The sequence below is a fragment of the Gadus chalcogrammus genome, chromosome 5, assembly GCF_026213295.1.
Source record: "Gadus chalcogrammus isolate NIFS_2021 chromosome 5, NIFS_Gcha_1.0, whole genome shotgun sequence".
In the NCBI taxonomy this organism is placed as follows: Eukaryota; Metazoa; Chordata; class Actinopteri; order Gadiformes; family Gadidae; genus Gadus; species Gadus chalcogrammus.
The window spans coordinates 8,044,248-8,066,200 of NC_079416.1; the positions used below are offsets into that span (position 1 = coordinate 8,044,248).

At 48.0% G+C, this 21,953-nt stretch overlaps 1 protein-coding gene across 1 annotated transcript in view; it reads left to right on the forward strand.

Moving 5' to 3' along the window:
• Positions 1–12,410, forward strand: part of babam2 (BRISC and BRCA1 A complex member 2) — a 56,242-nt gene extending 43,832 nt beyond the window's left edge. The window contains exons 8-12 of the mRNA XM_056590117.1: positions 4,216–4,315; positions 8,323–8,393; positions 8,649–8,731; positions 9,207–9,360; positions 11,411–12,410. Coding sequence (XP_056446092.1) covers positions 4,216–4,315; positions 8,323–8,393; positions 8,649–8,731; positions 9,207–9,360; positions 11,411–11,474 — 472 coding nt within the window. The 3' untranslated portion in view covers positions 11,475–12,410. The remainder of the gene's footprint in view (positions 1–4,215; positions 4,316–8,322; positions 8,394–8,648; positions 8,732–9,206; positions 9,361–11,410) is intronic.
• The last annotated feature ends 9,543 nt before the right edge of the window (positions 12,411–21,953 follow it).

Here is a 21,953-nt window from a genome sequence, read left to right on the forward strand (position 1 = left end):
CACTGAGGGATAATCTCTGGGCCTGATGAAGTCATACACGGCCCCGTCACTGTACAGCAACAGTATGAGTGTGTGTGTCGGGATGGTGGTTGGTTTTGTTTATGCGTCTACTATACATGTGTCACGGAGTACAGTAAAGCATGGCTCAGAGGCCTTGTGGGAACCTGTCCACACGATGACTCCTGTTGTGTGGGTAAGCTCGTCCAGAGTCGTTTCAGTGTGCGTTGCAGATGCCTTTTATTAGGATATCAAATCATATGTATTGTAATAGAGTCTTATGGGTGGGTTGGTTGTGATCTTCGACGTACACCATTGATGATGTGTCATTCAAAGGCACACTGGTAGCTAAAGAAGGACAATGAATCATCCTGATGCTTCCCAGGTTGGCTAAGAACGGTTCTAATCCATATTGAGTATAAAGGCCCAGGGATTTGATTTGTTCCTTAATATCAGCCTTTTTGTGTAGTACTATGGTCATCATGGTCCCAGACAATCTCCCCTGAAAACACAAATTGGGAATTTTCTGGGGGGACTCTTTAAATAGGATTACCGACACGTTTCTGTGTGTCAGACTTTATTGTATGAAATATAACAAATCGTTTGGTCAAATCAAATGGGTAACTTGTTACCAGTGTTTTATTTAAAGGGAAAAAAAAGGCTTAGTTTGCAAACTGATATTGGTGTATATTGTTTTCAATTTAATTCACGGTTCCCTTAAAACGTAACATTTCTCAACTGTCACGCAAGACCTCTACAAAGCCTCTAACAGCAATGTTTACTGGAAGATAAGTTGGTTCTTACCTTATCTCACTTCATACACAGGTAAATATTTACGTGCTCGAATGCTTTGCCGTTTGTTTTAATCCCACATCATCCTTGCGGCTTGTCATAATCTCCTCAAATAAAGAGTTCAGTTTTGAATGAACTCTCCTTGCCTAGCTTCATTTCTCCCCATCAATCTGACCTTGAAATTAGATGTCTGCTCAAATATATTTTGACATAGATCCTGGGTGCATTTTCTTTTTCACCATATATTTCCGCCCCAGAAATATCTAGTCAGTAATTTGGATGTCAGAAGCATTCAGCCAGTGCTGTGTCTAATGGGCCCCTCACTTAAAAAGGTTAGAAACTCTGCAGACAGCGGAACGTCGAAAGACACTACATTTTGTTCCCATGTTCGCCACTGACACAATGAATGACACGCACTGCGATTTTCTGCGCCTCTGTCCACATTTCCATCTGAATGATGTGTGGTTATTCTTAGATCTGTGGGCGGAAAGATGGGCATAATTTAGGTTTCCACTTTCAAAGGCTTCGGCTGCGCTCATTGCTGTGAGCCACTTTGAATTAACCGTTTTTCGAAGTACCGAGAAATGCAGAAGCTAATGCAAATTATTTGCCCCCTCTAAACTGCGACATTAGTGCTCTTTGGAGAGATGTCAGTCACGTTGGCAGGGGCTGTGACTGAAGAAGCGTTTGTTAACCATGTTGGTATTTACGGAACTATATCTATATATCGCCCACTCGTACTGGATGTGTTAAGTCTTATCAGCGTTTCTCTTCTCAGTGATTGTGCAAGAAGTTTCTGGCTGGGTTACTCTGAAGCAACCAGTCGGATCATTTTTCACAAGTGGGAATGACCAACAACTGACCAGAATTAGCCTCTTGCTTAATGCAGGTCTCAACTCTAGCCTATCGCGGTCAGAAAACCAGCCCAGCCCTCACTCCCAGTTCGTAGCAGTACTTCCCTCCTTTTGGGCCCTCTCCCTTACACAGAGTGAGGTCATCGTCTCTACATCATCGAGTGGTTGTGGTTCTTTCGTAATGCAGCCGATGGGGGGTCTGGTGGGGAAACCACAATCTCTGGACTACATTCTCAATGACTGCACTGGGTTGCACTCAGTTCCATCATACAAGTCACCTCTGAAGAAAACATCTCACTCCCTTTTCATGGCGTCATAGTTGCGGACGGACATGTGTTGATGGATGATCTGGGGTCTTGGGCTCGCATCAGCACACTATCCTGGGACTCACTTGATGCTGGGCTCCACCTTCTACCAGTCTCCACAGGATTGAACGACCCCAGTGGATCCCCTTGGATTTCTCGCTTGCTGAGGTGTGTGTGTGTGTGTGTGTGTGTGTGTGTGTGTGTGTGTGTGTGTGTGTGTGTGTGTGTGTGTGTGTGTGTGTGTGTGTGTGTGTGTGTGTGTGTGTGTGTGTGTGTGTGAGGTGCACTGTGTTAAAGCGCACGGTGTTGATGTACACGTTGCTGATGTGTGCGAGCGCAGAGAGGTTTTGCTGGGGTCCCTGGTTCCAGTAGGCCTCTGGCGCATTCTAACATAAATGGTCTCATACAATGGTATAACAATATAAAGTAACAAGAATTGGCACACAAGCACACTGTGTTGACGAACCAACGGTTATTAGTAGTCGTGTGAGTGCAAATGCAATTTTGTGTCTGTAATTTGTAGCCTTCCTATCGACTTGGTTTGATAATACTGTTGCTTCTGGCCTGCGCCATCACATATAGAGTGCTTTCTATTATTAACGCACTCGTTAGGCCACCTGTAATTTTCTCTTGATGCTTCCTACATTTAGTCTAAAGCAATTCATGAGTTGATGCCACCTACATTTCCATCTGGCTTTTTTCTTTCCTTGATACAACGCTCGTTTGCTGTCAGTATTTATCCACAATTTTTCTCCAATGACCATAATAACAATGTTACAATGTATGGAGGTGAAGTAGGGGACACCTGATAAATATATATATATATATGGAGAGAGAGAGAGAGAGAGAGAGAGAGAGAGAGAGAGAGAGAGAGAGAGAGAGAGAGAGAGAGAGAGAGAGAGAGAGAGAGAGAGAGAGAGAGAGAGAGAGAGAGAGAGAGAGAGAGAGAGAGAGAGAGAGAGAGAGAGAGAGAGAGAGAGAGAGAGAGAGAGAGAGAGATCTCATATTACATAAAGCCGCATTGGGAAGCCCACCGTAATTTGTAATGATAAAAAAAAAGAATAGAATACATATGTATATACAGTGTACTTTTGTTTTGATTGACTGACTGCAGTGGCCCTAGTATCCGATGGCTGGAAGCCTGTATGGGTAAATCCCTGGACCCTGATGTTCTCAACACTGTCCGCACTCTGGCATCCACACACGACTCGCCTGGGGGGGGGGGGGACTCTAAACATACTAACATACGTGACCTTTGACACGCGTAATGTTGCATGCTTCATGCTATTTACATGCAGGGATGCATCCCGTCGTCCTAACGCAACGGCGGCCGGTCGCTGGATGACGTGAACGCCGGGCGATGCTCGCCCCACCCTCAGCGCCGCGACGGAAATAGAATCGGGAGCTATTTCCTGCCAATCCAAAGCACACTTTTGCCTTGAGATGAGCACTAGAGGCCAATAAGTGGCCCTACAGACCACCCCCTCACCCCCCCTACCCCTCACTCCCTCGACTCCCCCCCCCGTTTTGCTGCCATGCTCTCCCTCTCTCTTCTGGCTGCGAGGCACAGAGCGGTACACAGGCCTGCGTCGGCCCATTAGTGGCTCGGGAGCCGCCACTGTCGTCCTGATTAAGCAAGCATGCGCTAATGAGGAGCAGAGCCACGTCGCGGATCGAAAGGACGTCAAAGGATCAACGAGGAATCAGAGCTAAAAGCCGAAGGCACGAGTAGCCTTATGTCTGTACTATTTTTTTAGTTTGAACCTCCTCGTCCTTCTGGCCCGATACTGACACACACGGCTGATACCCACACTGTGTTTGTGTAACGGGGTGCAGTGGCACCCTGGTTGGCCAGAGTCTCTCTCACGTGGTTGATTAGGACCTCAGTCTTTCTGATGGGTTTAAACCAGATAGGTGCTACATAACAAATCTTAATTTAACTGTGTTCGAGTCACACGGTGTCAAAACCCTCACCTAAACCGATCGAATCATCCTGGCCAAAGTAAAACCTTGCTTCTGCAGGCTCCCCAGAGACCTGGCTGTGGTTAGTTGAGTTGGATGAAGACCTATTGTTTTGAGTGAGTCCACCGAAACACGGCGTCACATTGATATATTCAACATCCTATCTGAACCTTAAGGAACTGTGGTTGAAATAATAATGAATGTGATGGCAGCTGTCTTATAACCAGCTAACTGTACCTTCTTGTCTTGACCGTTAACCTTTTGCTTGTTTTGATGTTGTGTTTGTGTGTGTGTTTATCCATCAGTGCTCTTGGAGGGACTTCCGCCCTTCACATCCCGGCATTCCCCAGCGGGGGCTGCCTCATCGACTACGTGCCTCAAGTGTGCCAGTTACTCACCAACAAGGTGAACGGATCCCTCATTCACTGTATCATCGCTGCATTCAGTGTGTGTGTGTGTGTGTGTGTGTGTGTGTGTGTGTGTGTGTGTGTGTGTGTGTGTGTGTGTGTGTGTGTGTGTGTGTGTGTGTGTGTGTGTGTGTGTGTGTGTGTGTGTGTGTGTGTGTGTGTGTGTACCCTTGATAAGCATCAGGTGCTCCCTGCCTAGGACACTGGCAGCAATGCCTTCAAAGATGGATCCCCTGTGTGTTTTGAGACCACCATTTCTCCTGTCGGTCGGTCTTTTGGGATTTGCTTGATGATTATTTTTCCGCCGCGTGTGTGAGTGTGCACGCGCGTTTGCGTGTGTGTGCGCGTGCCCATGTGTAGCCATGCGCACGGCCGTGCCTGCAGGTGTAGCCATGCGCATTTGTTGCAATGCGCGTGTGCGTGTGTTCCCATGCGTGCGTGCGTGCATATATGTGTGTGTGTGTGTGTAGCCATGCCAGTGTGTAGCCACGCGCGTGTGCGTAGTGTTGGTAGCCTGTACCTGTGTGTGGGCGGCTGCTGGCCGGACCCCAGCGGTCGTCTGAGCGCTGCTTGGGCCCCACAGGTTGACAGCTGGGGATGGACTGCAGACAGGGACCCTCAGCCTGTCCCTGTAGGGCCCTGGAGGCGGGGGAAAGGGCCACGCAGCGGGACTGGGTGCCCCATCCACCCCTCCTATTAAAGGCCTGCTCCGGTCGAGAAAGACAGGGAATGGAGTTTGTATGGGTTGTCTACGTCTGTTATATCATCGTAGACAAATCTATGGCGTTTGTTATAATTTTGACATGCCTTTTTGGGGCAGCAATTCAATATATGTGTGCAATGTATACATTAAGTGTGTAAAGTCAAAGGAGTGTAAAATCACCGCACACTGGTAGACGCTGAGAAGCTGATTTATTTTGTTCACAAAATGAATCAGCTTATCGACGTACACCAGTGTGCGGTGATTTCATACTTGTTTGACTTTATATACCGTTGTGACACATCGCCAGCACCTGAGGATCAAGCTGGGCTCAGGGACATCGTTCTCCTTAGTATACATTCAGTGCTTTCTAGTTTTATTAACTTGTGGTGGTCAGATCTGATTAGTTCCATTAGACACAAAAGTAGTAGGTTAACTTGTATCCAATTTATAGTATGTGTGTATGTATGTACAGTATGTGAAGTATATATACATAATAGAAAAACATAGAGAAAAAAAAGTCTATATACATAAGTATCCCGATAACCCAGCTGGGCTTCCCCATCCTCCTTCATGGAGGGGATTGATTGGTGAAATGATTTCTAAACGAGTCCCAAATGAGGCTGTTTACGCCTGCCACCTTGGCCCCATTCTGCGGAGCCTCCACTGACACTGACACACCTCAATCCAGCCCGACGGCTGGGCTGTGACTCTGGCAGGGGAACAGCTCTCTCTGTCTCCCAACCCACTCAACACGGATCGTATTGAACAGCAGTCACTCACACACACACACACACACACACACACACACACACACACACGCATACGCACACATGCCCGCGTGCAGGGTGTTTTTTGCTTTTCATGGTTCACTCTCTCCACAGATTAGTACATTGACTTTACCGCGACAGGCATGGACTCAACCAAGCAGATGCTGCTGCCAGTTTATTGCCTAGTACGCCTACCACTTCACACAGATAGTACATTCCACTGTGTTATACGCAACTACGGTGTGTTTGTGTGCGTGCACACACACCACACTCATCCATTGCATCTAGCCCCCTTGCATCCATGGCCTTACATCAAGTTACTTACGTGATCTTCAACTTTTAATCATGAAATGGGAAAGAGAAAGTATTTATTATGTGGGCGAGTTCTTCAGAATGTCCCATACAGCTGTTGGCTTGCTGTCTTCAAAGGCTTCCAGCGAAGGTATTGACAAGGAGGATTGTGCAATCGAAACAGAATGCGTCACAAGGAGGTAAATGACATTTGATGCAATGGATGAGTAAGCCGGTTATTATAATTATTTTGTCCTTGCAGATAGAATGCATGTTATGCATGTGTTATCTCAGGACATTCTTCTATGCTTCTATGCTAACAATAATTACTTCACTACGGTACTTTTATTCATGGCTGGAAGATGCACTTGTGAAACAGAACAGTCTTTTCTTATTGCTATAGAAGGCTCTGCTTCACATAGATAAACAGACCCTGAACCTATTGAATACTAAATTCAGGGTCTGAAAAACAAGATAGAGAGAGAGTGGTTCAAATGCATTCAAAGGCAAACATTGAATCTGCCGAGGAGCGGAACCAGGAAGTACTTCCAGACGAGAAAAAAAGGAAAAGGAGCCCCTTGTTGCATCACTCTCTGCAAGAACAGGATGTTCAGCAGCAATAAAGGCAGGGTGCGGGTGGAATGCCTGAGTACCTGCCAGGTGGCCTCACCTGTCTGTCAGCACGCAGGGCCAACCAATGAGGTCACGTGGCCGGGGGGTGGGGCGTGTCCCTTCGCTGAGCCTCCTCACAGGTACATGTTGTAGTTGTGTACGCATTGACAATAGTGCGCCACACACAACAGGGCTAAAATCAACAAGCCCTTCCCTGAGTATTTAGTCTTGCTGTATATGCACACACACACAAACACACATTCAGGCACACACACAGACACACACACATACACATATTCATTCACACACATGCACACACATACACACACACGTCCCATGAACTGAATGGTGAGTAGTCTGAGTCATGTGGTGACTTTTTCTACCCACGTGTGTGTTTGTTTGTGTGTGTGTCTGTGTCTGTGTGTGTGTGTGTGTGCGTGCTCGCACTCACCTATTGGCATTCTCACAATAGTTTTTCTCACAATTTTACACACTTTACACAGCACCCAAGTTATGTGTTCCAACTAAGTGTTCGTACTGGTCCATGGTTTATTTTCTTTTTTGTGGTTAATATATCTAGCTTTGTGTCGGTATCTTCTGGTGAGCATGGAGCGGTGTGGCTCGGCCAGGTGGACCCGGGCGTCCACCTCCACTGCCCACCCCAGGCCCAGGCCCCAGTAACACGGGAGAGACCCAGGCCACCTCACCAGAGAGAGAGGCCATCGCACCTGTCCACCGTGAACTAAACGCACGTCGGTGGGAGTGTGAGCGCACGGATGGGCGCGTGTGCGTCTGTTTGTCTGCGCGCATGTTTGTGTGTACATGTAAATGCGCGCGCGTGTGTGTGTGTGTACATACAAGTGTGCGCGTGTGTGTGTGTGTGTGTGTGTACATGTAGGTGCGCGCATGTGTGTGTGTACATGTAAGTGCGCACATGTGTGTGTGTGTACATGTAGGTGCGCGCATGTGTGTGTGTGTACCTGTAAGTGCGCGCATGTGTGCGTGTGCGTTTGTGTGTGGCGCACACGCGCTGTCAAGCTCATACTCGTCCCAGCAATATGTGTTGACGCACGAAACGGCTCTCGTAGACGGTTAGATAGATAGATAGCCCCGGATTTCTGTCACTCTAACGCTGATCTCACTCTAATGGATCCACAGCCTCTCTTAACAGCCTCTGCGTGGCACGGCGCCACTCACGTGTTATACCTCGGCAAGTCTGTTCACGCACCGCCTGGTACTCTGGGTGTTCATGCACCACCGTGACGTAGCCCGCTGGGCCTGTCGGAGCTGAATGTCACACACAATATATTTGTATACCTGCTAAACAATCCCAAATGACCCTGTGCCTCAATTTGTTGTTAAAGCATCAAAATAACACTATCGTAAACAAAGTAGCAGAACCTATGGAGGTTTTTGGATTTAAATCTTATTTTCCTTACATAATGAACCCCCGTTGCTCGGCGTTTGCCCCTCTACACCCTGGCAGCCTTGCAGACATTTTCGTGTTTGTGGGTTGCTTATTTTTCCGTTTTGCAATGCGATGCTTCTTTATCATCCACTTCTGCTGCTCAGCTCATCAAGGCCGGCCACTCAGAGTGTGTGTGTCTGTGTTCCTTGCCCGTCGGTGAATAGGTGCAGTACGTGATCCAAGGCTACCACAAGAGGAGGGAGTACATCGCCGCCTTCCTGAGCCACTTTGGAATGTGAGTAGTACTCCACGGACAGGCCACAGTCAGGGAGAGAGGAGCGGCTCTGGCCTCGACTCCCCGGGTCTGAAAGTATGCTTCTATGATGACACCTCGTGTGTGTGTGTGTGTGTGTGTGTGTGTGTGTGTGTGTGTGTGTGTGTGTGTGTGTGTGTGTGTGTGTGTGTGTGTGTGTGTGTGTGTGTGTGTGTGTGTGTGTGTGTGTGTGTGTGTGTGTGTGTGTGTGTGTGTGTGTGCGCGCTTGCATTCCAGGGGGGTGGTAGAATACGACGCTGAAGGATTTACAAAACTAACCCTTCTCCTAATGTTGAAGGACTTCTGCTTCCTGGTCCATGGTACTGCCGACACACAGACACACACACACACGCACACGCACACGCACACACACCTCCCACTGTTAAACAAGCACAGTCCTGTCTTTTTATTGATCGCCTCACAGCCTCGTCGCTACAATTCTTTGATTAACACATTCTCTCGCTCTCTCTCCTTCGCTGTCTCTCAATCTCAACCTCCCTCCCTCACTCACTCCTCACTCTCTCTCTCTCTCACCCCCGTCTCTCTCTCGCCCTGCTCTCTCTCGCCCTGCTCTCTCTCGCCCTGCTCTCTCTCGCCCTGCTCTCTCTTGCCCCTCTCTCTGTCCTTGTCTCTCTGTCTCTGTCTCTGTGTGTGTGTGTGTCTCTTTGTGTGTGTGTGTGTGTGTGTGTGTGTGTGTGTGTGTGTGTGTGTGTGTGTGTGTGTGTGTGTGTGTGTGTGTGTGTGTGTGTGTGTGTGTGTGTGTGTGTGTGTGTGTGTGTGTGTGTGTGTTCTCAGTGGACCTGCCGCTGTACTTCCCCCGGGACCAGCCCACCCTGACCTTCCAGTCGGTGTACCACTTCACCAGCAGTGGGCAGCTGTACTCCCAGGTGCAGAAGGCCTACCCCTACAGCCCTCGCTGGGACGGCAACGAGATGGCCAAGAGGGCCAAGTGAGTAGACGTTGAGGGCAAGAACCCACACCGCGCGGGTCTGATACAACAGCATGTTCAGGCTCCGTGTGTCCCCACGTTGACCGCACTGAGGGGTCAGCATGGTACGCATTAGAGGTGCTTCAGGTTTGAATTCAGTGCTGTTATTTGTCCTTGGAGAAACGCCACCAATCAGCCCTGAGTGAAATGCGGGGGGGCGGATACCTCTCGGTCCAGGCTAGTTTCTGACCAATAAGGGCGTCTCGACCCCGATCCATGCGGGGCCTTCGTATTGCCTTCGGACCCCTGGTGCGAGACACGCGGCTCTCGTCCATGGTGGGGAACGGCACAGAGGGGGCGCACAGCGGGCGGTTTTACAGCCCAACCTGTGAATTGTGTCGGTTTCAATCGTACGGCAAAATCACTGTTCAGAGGTCCTTCGGTGCTTAATGAAACGTAGCGGGTATGGTTTGTGCCTGGTGTTCTGGTCGGCTTCACCTTGAAGCCTCGACAGATGCCTCTTTCATAGCCTGCTTGTTGTTATTTTTAACAATGCCTCTGCAGGCAGAGCTGAAGGCGTGTTGCTGAAGCCCGCGTCAAAGCGGTGATTGTGTCATGTATCATGAAAGAGGAGGGTGTTGGAAGCACCACGGAGGCAGCGCGCGCCCGGTGTTCATGGACTCGATACATTTTTGTTCAACTGTGCTGTGAAGGTTTTTTTTCTCTTCGCCTTTACTGCCTTTGAAGTGTGCGCCGGGGTCATTCACACCGACAACATAACTCAAAGCGATGGGCCTTGAGAAGACTCGATAAGCTACTTGGTCCCCCTCAAAGAATATCTCAGAGAGGGAAACGCTGAAGCGAAGAGCCATTGTCCGCCTGCACATTTCTTTAGATCGAGTAACAGTTTGTGTGTAATTGGGTTCGGTCACATTTGCATGCGATTTGGTTGACATCAAAAGAGGAAAGTTGCCAAGGCTCTAGGGTGGCGTTAAACCCACAGTAGTATCAACATTTGTCCAAGGAACCTGCTCAGGCATCGGCATCATTCAAAATTAAGCTTGTACTTCAGCAAACTTTATTAATCGTAAAAACACAATCGTGCACCTGTGTGTGTGTGTGTGTGTGTGTGTGTGTGTGTCATTGAGGTTCAGCCTCATTCCACACAAACCGGTGTGACCTCACCAGAGTTAATCTATAGGCGTTGGCTGCAGCCCCGCAGCCAACAGTGTTTGCTCCCGAGCGTGGCTTTCAAACGCCTGTTAATAAGTACGAGTCTGAAGCACACTGTGGTCTCGGCTGGGGGCCAGCGTGGGTTCCTGGCTTGTTTTTGTGTGTTTGTGTTATTGTTATTTAAACGGGTCGTCTACGATAGAAATTGAACATGTACCTGATCCAGTGGCTGAGGTCTGCACGTTAGCATAAATTGCCCTTAATTTATGCGCAAAAATCATAAATCACAGGCAGCATCTAAAAATATTAGCAATATCCATCTCACATACCAAGCAGACTGCTGCTGACTGTAGCCTATATTCTATGATAAATATAATTTTGTATCAAAATCATTTCTGGATAGGTGGGCTAGAAACTCCTTACCTGGTTGTAAATTGTATCCATATTCCATGGAGATCTTCAGATGTACTGTAGAGGCTCGCTCAATCATTTCTAACCCCGCCATAAGCAAATATGTTGTATTTTCTATGATGCTGACAAATACCCAAGTCTCAACAAACAACTTCCAATTGAACTCTACATTTCATTGTGCAAACATTTAAAATCCCGACTTTGAAACGACATAAGGCCTGGGCAGGCACAATACATTATCTTCACAGGTCTACATTACAGACATAATTTCCAAATCAATTTCACTGTCATGTCTCATTCTGACTTAATCTGTTGGATAGATGTTTGTTTGCTGTTGCAGTTGGATGTTTTGTTTGTTTCTTATTGCTCACTGAATTGCTCTGCCATGTATCCTAACTATCTTTCTCTCTCTCTCTCTCTCTTTCTCTCTCTCTCTCTCTCTCTCGCTCTCTCTCTCTCTCGCTCTCTCGCTCTCTCTCTCTCGCAGGGCTTACTTCAAGAGCTTCATCCCCCAGTTCCAAGAGGGAGCCTTTGCCAATGGGAAGCTGTAGTACTCTCAATCTTAACGGCATGCATGGAGAGTTGCCTGTGTGTGTGTGTGTGTGTGTGTGTGTGTGTGTGTGTGTGTGTGTGTGTGTGTGTGTGTGTGTGTGTGTGTGTGTGTGTGTGTGTGTGTGTGTGTGTGTGTGTGTGTGTGTGTGTGTGGTGTCTGTGTGTTTGGGGGAGCAATGCCCACGCTTATGCGTAGGTGTATGGATGTATGTATGCGTGTCCGCTGCGTGAGCAAAGATGGGTTGCTAGCTTCTGTCCCCTCCAATACAATGATGGAAGTGGGGTCGGTGTATTTTCTCGCTTTGACACTGAAACCCTGTAGCAGAACGGGGGGGAGGAGCTTTGGACAGGGAGGTGAGGAAGTCATTGTACCCACTCTCGGCCCTCTCCTTCTCTCTCTCGCTCTTTCACTCTTTTCCATCTATCTAGTCTTCTTTTTCCTCATTCTCTCTCACTCACTAACAGACGAACACACACACACTGATCAGTCTCTCTTTCTCTCTTTCTCTCTCTCTCTCTCTCTCTTTCTCTCCATCCCAAACCCATCAGAAATTTGACAGTTTAAGGCGTTTACTTGATAATTTCTTAAATATTTATTATATTCATCTATGGGTGAAAAATTAAATACAGGGTTGGCACTATGTACGCTTGTCAAATTAGTTGTGTCGTCAGTTGCTTGTTTTGTTCGTCATCGTCGGATATCTTGGGTACGGGTTTGCTACCATGTGTATGTTTAAAGGCTCCCCAAACTGCACATGTCAAGGTTCAAATGCCAAATTTGCACCCTTCGTTTTTTTTATAAATCTTGGGAATGTCAGTGACTGACATGGCTAGAATATTGCTAAACACTTCATGTAAATGTCTCTTTTTTGTGTGTCACACTGCTTTTAATAAACTGTTTACCATCAGAAACTGACCTTTTTTATTGTCATCAATGGTCTCATGTTTTTGGTTTCCAATTAAATGTTGTTGTTTTTTTATTACCCCGTATGTTTTTTTTGTTAAAAGAGCATCATAAGGACACATAGCACCAGAACGTACGTGTGTGTGTGTGTGTGTGTGTGTGTGTGTGTGTGTGTGTGTGTGTGTGTGTGCGTGTGCGTGTGCGCACAGATCCCAGCGCGTACACGTCCTCCATGCATGTCTGAGCGGCGGAGGCATGGCGTGCGCGTGTGCGTTTGTTTTTCATCATTACACATGAGGGTCACAGTCAGGGGTCTACTCTGGCCCGCGGCCAGCCCTTTGCTATATTTATTGTGGGTAATGCAGCAACTGTCAAGTCTAATTGGGAACTGTAGGGTGAATGTATCTGGGGCATTTAATAGCATCAAGGCGCTTAATAAAATAATTAAAACGGCAAGATTCTTTTTGTCTTTTTCGCTGCCCCACTCCGTGCTTCTTGACGTAACCTTTCCCGACCCGCTTTCAGAACATCCACCACATCAGCCGCGGGACGTGCTGCCGCTCTTATTTTGGAGGGATGTAGGAGGGGCTGTACCATCTTGTACAAGTGTGGGGGGAGGGGGAGGGGGGGTTGGGGGTTTGCGTTTGGAGTTGACAGTTGCATGTGGAACTTTGTGACTTGTGACAACAACGAGAATGTGTTGCTACGGTGGTTCATCTGAACCCCTCCGATGGTTAGCAGTTTGAGGGATTAAATTAGTGAAGTAACAAAAAAGATGGTCTAAATATGTAGACATGGATTATATACATATAAATATATAGAGAGACTGTTCTATTTATTTATATTTACATTAAATATTTATTTTTACAGATACATTTTTACTAGGTTAAACGTTTACATATATATACAACATAACATGTTTATTTATGATCGGCTTTTGATGATGTTTGTGTGATGGACGTTATCAACTAGCCAAGATCAATGCCATCAGGTGATTATATCAATCCAAATTCAATCCATTTTGGAAGTTTTGCTTTTCCAAGCCATGTATCTCTTTTCTGGGAATAATTTAATATGTAGTTGTTATTTGGCATAGTAAGGGAAGCTAGCCTACCTACACATCACTCTTCTGTGTAAATCTACACACACAAGGCACCCACTGCTCTCTGCTGTGTCTGCAACGTCTTCTCTCTGCTAGTTGGCTTCTGCTGTGTTTTATCACTGCTCCATTCCCCCACTCCTCCACCATGCGACCACCACCCCACCAACACACACTCCACCAGCAAACTGAAACAGAGCAGTCAGTCGGACATGGCGTGCTGATTCTTGATTGGTTCAACTAATGCCTTTAACGTGTCCGATTGCGTTGAGTCTTGTGTTGGTGGTCGCACAGTTGGTGTGAGTGAGGCCGGAAATAGACAAAAAAATAACCCTAACAAATATAGAAAAATACTTTATTACCTGGGTTAAAGAAATCCATATATATATATATATGAGTTCCCCATGCGGGGTCAATATGTGCTGTGAGAAGGAAGGCTGGTGGACGGTTTGCAAACAAGGCCCACCGCTGCACGGCTTCTGCAGATGCGCTCGTCTCCTAAGTCTCCGGCGCTCTCTTTGATGTTGACCCGTCTCGACGTAAGCCCCTTTAAGCAGGTTGTAAACAGTTCCCTGGAACCATCAAACCGCCGCGTTCCGTTAACCCCGTGTCATCCTCCCTGACGGTCTCCGCCCCCCCCCTGCCCGGTTCCACCTGCGCCTCCGCTCATCTCCGCACGCTGTTAAGCGACTTAGCGTGGATGCGCGCTTTGTGTAATGAGCCCACCCAGGTGCCTCTCAAGGTACCGTCTCTAGAGTCTAGACGATGGTGTTTCAGCTCTCAGTTCAGAGGTCTGCCATCCCTAAACGATGATCTCCCCCCTTCCAGATGAATATGTAAGGAGGCCGGACTGAATCATTAAAGGTGTAGATAATTAGCCAGGTAACTCTGGTTAGCGGGAATGATGACATCAACGAACATGTACTTGAGTTCATCACGCTGGTGTAAGGAGCTTCAGCCTCACCGTGGAGAATAGGATCGCCGCGGTAGGTGCGATGTCGAATGTGTGCTCCAGCTCGGTTCGGAGACGTTGTCATCAAATCCTAACTCTTTAACTTTACTTACTACCTATTACATACTTTATTATTCCTGCAACTCTTTTCAACTGATTAGGTATCGTTTTTCCTTGGGGGATAATCTCGGAAAAAACTCAAACTGAGGAGGGAAGTTACGTGGGGCGTATGCTGACAAGGAACCCCTCCTCCTCTTCTTCCTCCTCCTCCTCCTCCTCCTCTTCTGTGCGCTCGGAGCCCAGGAGGCAGGTGTCTCGGTGCTCACCGCGGAACAACAGTGGAGCGAGGAACATTAGCTAGCAATAGATTACCGCTCACCAGCGGGCTGACAGCGCTATAAGCGGCCAGCTCCGGCGGAGGCAGTATGGACCTGCCAGCCAGCCCCAGGGAACTGACAAGTGTGTGAAACACGATCACTTAAAGCTCTGCCCACATCGGGGGATCCTTCCAGGGCCAAATACCCCCGAGTTATCGCTTTTGGCACGCGGCTCAACCCAGCGTTCACCTCACAATCGGGGCAGCGAAGGCAGACGCAAAACTTTCAACGAGGGAAAGTGCATCGCATCCACCGCGGCCCAGTACCCCCCATATCCCCCCCCCGCCTCCCCCCGGGGTTAGGAGATATGCAGATACACTAAAGGAAAAGTGTTTTTTTTTTTGGTTTTTTTTGGTTGAGGAAAGCTACTGCCAAGCCGAATCATCGCCCTTGCGCCCAGAGACAGGAAACAGACGGGGCAGTGGCGAGCGGCGAGGCGGTAATGGGACGGGAAGCGGGGGGCCTGGATGTGTCGCTGAGCGGTGAAGGCCGCTTTCAAGATTGTTTACTTTTGTCCGCCGTCAGCGTGTTCACGCCGCCCGGCCTGTCAGCCGCCGCCGCTGCTCCTCCTGATTATATATTTAGTTTGCAGTCGAACCGTCGGACTTATTGCATGTCTCAGAGGGGCCCAAGTGAAAGGTTTGTGTGTGTTTGTTCGTGTGTGTGCAAGTGTGCGCGAGGGCACACAAAGTGCACTTACTGTGCGGTAGTATAGGCAGACTTTGTTTTGCGGTGTGTGATGAGACATGGCTGGAGATTGAGCGAGCTCAGAGGAGAGGGGTGGTCATTGATGTGGGCCGTCTGGAGGATGATGAAACTGAGAGCCTTCCCATATTTCGTAAAGAGGTGTGCGTTTGTGCGTGTGTGTGTGTGTGTGTGTGTGTGTGTGTGTGTGTGTGTGTGTGTGTGTGTGTGTGTGTGTGTGTGTGTGTGTGTGTGTGTGTGTGTGTGTGTTGGTTGGGGGGAGGCTGGATTAACTGGCATTATAAACATCCTTTATATTGGGATTTTTTTTTTTTAAATGGCTGAAACATGGCAGAATGAAAACTGTTTCCTAGGTAATAACTGAACCTTGGTGGTTCCACAATGCAGCAGATCAGGCCTCAGAGTCCTGTCTTCTAACCTTTTCATCTTTTCCGCTGTTCCCTCTCATGTTCTTTTGGATGGCCGTGTGTTTGAGTGGGTATATGGTGTTGAATCCCACCCATCACAGGCTATCCCAAAGCCTTCTACTGGTGTGTTTTTTTTGTAATACAAATATATTAGTGCTCAGCAATGTAGCCATGACTCTATGTGCTTAATACAAACAAACCAAAAACAATAGAGAAAGTTGAATAAGCAAAATCAAGTCTCTTGTTTATGAAGAGGGAACCTTGGAATCATTTCATGTTTAGCAGTATATGTGTATATATGTATATGTGGTGTCTTCCAGGGATATGAACATAACTACATTCCCCTCCCCCCCCCTCACCCCGACACGCACACACACACATCACGGCGTGTGTGTGTGTGCTTCACAGCACTCCTGTGCAGGTAGCATTTAGTCATTTTTTGTTTTCTTTAATAATTTCCGTGTTGACTGTATATTTAGACTCCCGCACACCCACACAAACACACACACACACAGACACATACACACACACACACACGTCCCTCCACCAGCTACCTGAGGAGGAGCTGTCAGTCTGGATTGGCGTGCTGTCAGGCAGTGGGGGGGTGGTGGGTGGGGGGGGTTCAGACGGTCCCTGGACACTGATAGACCTGTCGGGTGAGATGACAGCTCAGCGCGCAGACAGCCACGCAGACAGGTACATGTTCTGTACCCCCCCCCCCCCCCCAACATACACAAACAACAACAAGGCCTCCCTCCATAGATCTGAGGAAAAACCTTATGAGAGAGAGAGAGAGAGAGAGAGAGAGAGAGAGAGAGAGAGAGAGAGAGAGAGAGAGAGAGAGAGAGAGAGAGAGAGAGAGAGAGAGAGAGAGAGAGAGAGAGAGAGAGAGAGAGAGAGAGAGAGAGAGAGATTTGATTATGAATATATATGTGCAGGAATAGGAGAGGCAGCCCACTAGTTGTGTTTGTGGCGGGGGGAACTATAGCCTTAGTCTCTGAGCCTTAGTGGATGTGATTGGAATTTGGTTGTTGTTGCCGCTTGCATGCCTAAAGTTATTCAGGCCAGCCAGAGCTGCTGCTATGGACAATGTCAGCTTCACATTTTGATGGGGGGCAGTGTGGGGGCAGTTCTTATATGGCTTTGGTTTAGGGAAATAAAATTGTACGACTATGTCATGTGGGTCATGAGTCTGTTTCTGTTGATCTGCTAAAGGAGCAATCATGTAGCCTTCAATCTACTGCTGCCATTGATCTGATGCCACCACATGAGACACAGCTTGTCCAGGATCGGGACTTCAAGAGGAACGTCAGACCCCACCATGTTCACCAGTCGGTTGGTCTTCCATCCTTCTTTTGGCGGCAGCAAAATCGCTATCACAGCATCCAGACCAGCGAAGCCATCCATTGTTAAGTCGTCCCCCTGATCAGTCAACCCCCAGCCTCAGTCCCCAGCCTCAGTCCCCTCCCCAGCCTCAGTCCCCTCCCCAGCCTCAGTCCCCTCCCCAGCCTCAGTCCCCTCCCCAGCCTCAGTCCCCTCCCCAGCCTCAGTCCCCTCCCCAGCCTCAGTCCCCAGCCTCAGTCCCCTCCCCAGCCTCAGTCCCCTCCCCAGCCTCAGTCCCCTCCCCAGCCTCAGTCCCCTCCCCAGCCTCAGTCCCCTCCCCAGCCTCAGTCCCCTCCCCAGCCTCAGTCCCCTCCCCAGCCTCAGTCCCCTCCCCCAGCCTCAGTCCCCTCCCCAGCCTCAGTCCCCTCCCCAGCCTCAGTCCCCTGCCCCCGTCCCCTCCACCTCCTCTGCCACCACTGCATACAGCTGTAAGGTTGACTGTACTTTTAGGGTTACAATTGAGGCCCAGGTTACTGAGTATGTGTGTGTGTGTGTGTAGGAGGGGGAGGGGGATGTATGGCCAGAGACAGAAACAGTGGCCGTCCTGCAGCAGGGACTGTGGACCGTGGGGTTGCTGGGAGGTGGGCGCAGAGAGGAGGGCATTCATGGTGTCAAGTCGGAGGGGGGTGGGGCTTTTCAGTGGGTGGGGGGGAGAGGGGGCAGGCGGGCTCATGCCGAGTGACACAAACCCCCCTTGGCAGCCTAATTACATTTTCCACTTTTCCACACACTCGCATTAGCGCTCCGCTCAGCCGGAAGGAACGGACCGCAGGAGGAAGAGCATCCACCACCATCAGACCCGACCCGTCTCCTCCTGAACCGCTGCGGCCCACGCATCACCTTTGACCCCTTCCCAATCACACTCTCCCTAATCTCCACCCTCCCCGCCCAAACAGGCTTTATTAAGAAGCAAGACTGAATAAAGGATCTCTTTATACGATTCCCCCTCCCAGCTAGCGGTCAGAACCAAGATGGAACCAGGAATGAACCAAGAATGAACCAAGAATGAACCAGGAAGGAACCAGGAAGGAACCAGGATGGCCACTAGGCAAAGGCCCCGCGCCACCGCAAATACATTCCCCTCTCCCCTGAGCTCCCTCCCATCTGATATGACACAATATTTTGGTAAATGTATTGTACAACAGCGTCATGATCAAGAGCATGTTCACCAGTGGGAAGTACCGTTGACTGGTTGACGGTTACCAGATAGTACGCAAAGGGTAAAGGGAAAATCCAAAAGAATATTGTTAGATAATATATAATTAATCCCACCAATATCTCACAACATTCCATTGGCTGTGAGTTTGTAAAGTTGCCTTTCATCTGGAACAAACCTGGTTATGTCCGCTAATTTCGCCCCATTGTATTCATCAAATGTAAATCTATGAAAGCAAGTAAGTGTGCATAAAATGCCTTTTTCTCCCCACATGCATTTTTGGAGGTAATCCAACGACATGACATCCTTTTATTTACTACAACTATTGAGTCATATAGCAGACGCTGTTATCCGAAGCGACTCATAGTGAATTCATCAACATCATATTATGGTGCAGGCATACGCCTTAGGCTAAACTGCAGATATTGGGAATCGAACCCAGTGCCTTTTGAATGGGAGTGGCTACCACCCTGCCTACTGTTTAGCCAATACACTATATCCACCTTCCATATCTAATATTATACAACATAACCGGTGTTCGATACAGATGTTCATCATCCAATTGTATACCCCCTGGACCTCAGAAAAATAACATTTTCTGGATCTTTCTGAGTTTTTGACCACCGATGGTGGTACATGACCTCGCTTGATCTAGGTCAGGAGCTGAGACCAAGCAGGAGCCATGGTCCGTGTTCCCGGGCCTCCGAACCCATTAACATTCCTGACTGACTCTCCGACTGCTGCCTTCTCGTAAATATCAACGGAGCAGAATGTTGACAGAGCGAGATAAAACCTCCCTATTGTGTGTTGGCCGTGGCTGCATGAGCAGCTTCTCCCAGACACGCTGCGCCACTACGCCGAGGATGGCCCAGAACAAGACGCAGAGGAGAACCCAGACACAATAACACGCGCAGGACAAGAAGCAGCCAGCGTTTCCCTCTGTTTGGCTTCTCACTTTGTTTTCACCAACGTGTTCTCCCTCAGCCTTCACATGTTTTCCCCACTCCCCGTGGAAACAGAGCGGCAGAGCGACGTCCAGTAAAGGTGGAAGTAGGAGACGAAGGAGGGCGGAAGGGTGTTGTTTTGCAGGTGGCTGAGTCCGCTGTTCTGTGCCTGTTCACAAATCTCCCTCCGGGTGGACCACCACCACCACCACCACCTCCACCTCCACCCGCCGCCTATTCTTTCTTCTCTCGCTAGTTGGTTCATTTCTTCCACCGACCCCCCACACACACACACTCCAACATTTCCTCTTTTATTTCTCTCTCGCTCTCTGTTTACGCCACGTTCCATTCTTCTTCGTTGTTTTTGTTTTTTCTCGGGGGCAAAGACTTTCTGGGTGACGCACTTCCTTTCATTGTATCAGGAACTGATACCCTAATGGCTGCACATACAGTTACTGTCAGTGTGCATGTGCGTATGTGTGAGCGTATGTGTGTGTGTGTGTGTGTATGTATGTGCGTGGGCGTGTGTGCGCGCGCGTGGGTTTGTACTCGCGCACACATGTTTGTTTGAGCCCCTATGACCTGAAACCATGTGTACATGTTTCTGTGTGTCACTTCTCCTCCACACTCCACTTTCGGCCTTCAATATGACATAGGGTTATGAATCAACTCCACTCAACTCGCACACACACAAAAGTAACTGGCTTGTATTCTCGTTATGGGGAACCTCATATTGGATTATGTGCTGCAGAGAGAGAATGCACAATATTAACTCAGTTTTCAAGTGTTGGTGCCCAGTACACAGTGATGCAGTGATGCAGGTCAGCAGGTTTCGTTCCCTGCCCACAAAGAAATAAGCAACAAAACATTTGGTTGCTATGTTACAGCCTTCATTGAGATAGACTGGGTCATCCCCACCTTCTAGCAATTCCCGATGCATCTCCTCCTCACACTTTTTAGGGCTTAGGGAAAGTGGGCAAGAAGTGGCAAATGTGCTCTCTTCAATACCGCTATGTTGTTTCATTTCCGGCACATCGGTTTGTATTCCCAGTGTGCAAACCTACAAAAAAAGAAGTAAACAATTTTGGTTTGTGGCTTACCTATTTTTTGCTTTATTTTCAGTGTTTGTGCATTTGTTATCAAAAAACATTTTGTGGAAATATCAATCATAATTAGAATGTACAATTATAAACATTATATTAACCTTGCTTCTATAATTCAGCAAAACAATAATGGTTGAATCAGTAGACAGCAGTGTTAAAGGAAGCTTCAGAGAACTATGGAACACAAATGGAACACATGAGTTCCATTATGTCAACAACATGTATGAATGTGTTACAAAGGCATCGAGAGGTTGTTCCGCGGCCAGGCACATTGACGTGTCGAGGAAATTGGGCAACACTGTTCACCGCACAGATTTGAACATGATTGGTTTCACAGCAGCGTGTGTGGCCAATTAATTCATATTCTATACTCTTCACAATACCACACTCCTGGGGTCAAGAATGCTCAAATTATACTCCTGTTCACTTTTGAGATGACTGATTTATATGTGTCGTCAAGGTAACGGTCAATGAAAATGAGGTAGTTGGGTTGGTTTTTAAAACGCAGCTGCTCAGTCTACAGGAAATCCGACCTTTTGGAAATGTCCTTCTGTGAATGTTATTTTTTTTCATGATGCTGTTAACATAACAGGAAATAATGAAGAAACAACACTAGATATTTCAACATTTTGACTGAATTCAATTAAATTTAATTTAATTTGTATAGCTCTTAATCACCGGTACACACTCAAAGGGCTTAACAGGCCAAATATTTTCGTCATTCGATCAATTGCCCTGCAGTGCGTGTGTAGACTGATCGTAGCATAAGAGCTATCTGGTTAGCCATGCAGGTCATCATGTTGCAATGTTATCCAGGTCAGGTTATTAAATCTCAACTTGGCAGGTGGAGGAGGCTGAGAAACAAATAATTAATAAAAAGAGGCCGAACAATAAGTAGTAGCCTAAATAGAAGTTGTTACCAAATTGTAAAAAAAATAGGTGACATTTCTACTGGGAAAATATCTCATTACCACTCATTGCTAATGTTTTCTTTTAAACACCGGGTTTTTTTCGCGATTTTTTTTGCGCCCCACTAATTTGATCATACAGGCATACTAGGCTATTTTTTGTTAGCTTTGTTAGACCATTAGTGATTTACCTCGGAAATGAAAAGGTTGCACTTATGTAATCCGTGTTCAATTTGCAGAAGTGTCCAGGCAGCGACTCACAGGAGCTATTAACCGGCTAACACGGCCTCTCCCTCCTTCTCCTGCGCGGCAGGACTAGAGATCAGGCCAGGGTCCATCCTTCCCCGTCTACGTCACGGCTGTCTGTGGCCAGAGGCGGACCTCCCTGGACGCTCGCTGCACGTTAGCATGGGGCCCCCTGCAAATCGAGCAGGGCCCCGCAAATTGAGTAAGCCCCCCCAGATCAAATCAAGGTCTCGATATTGAAAGTTGAATGAGGAGATGAACCGTAGCTATCCTGACATGAGAGAAAAGCACACC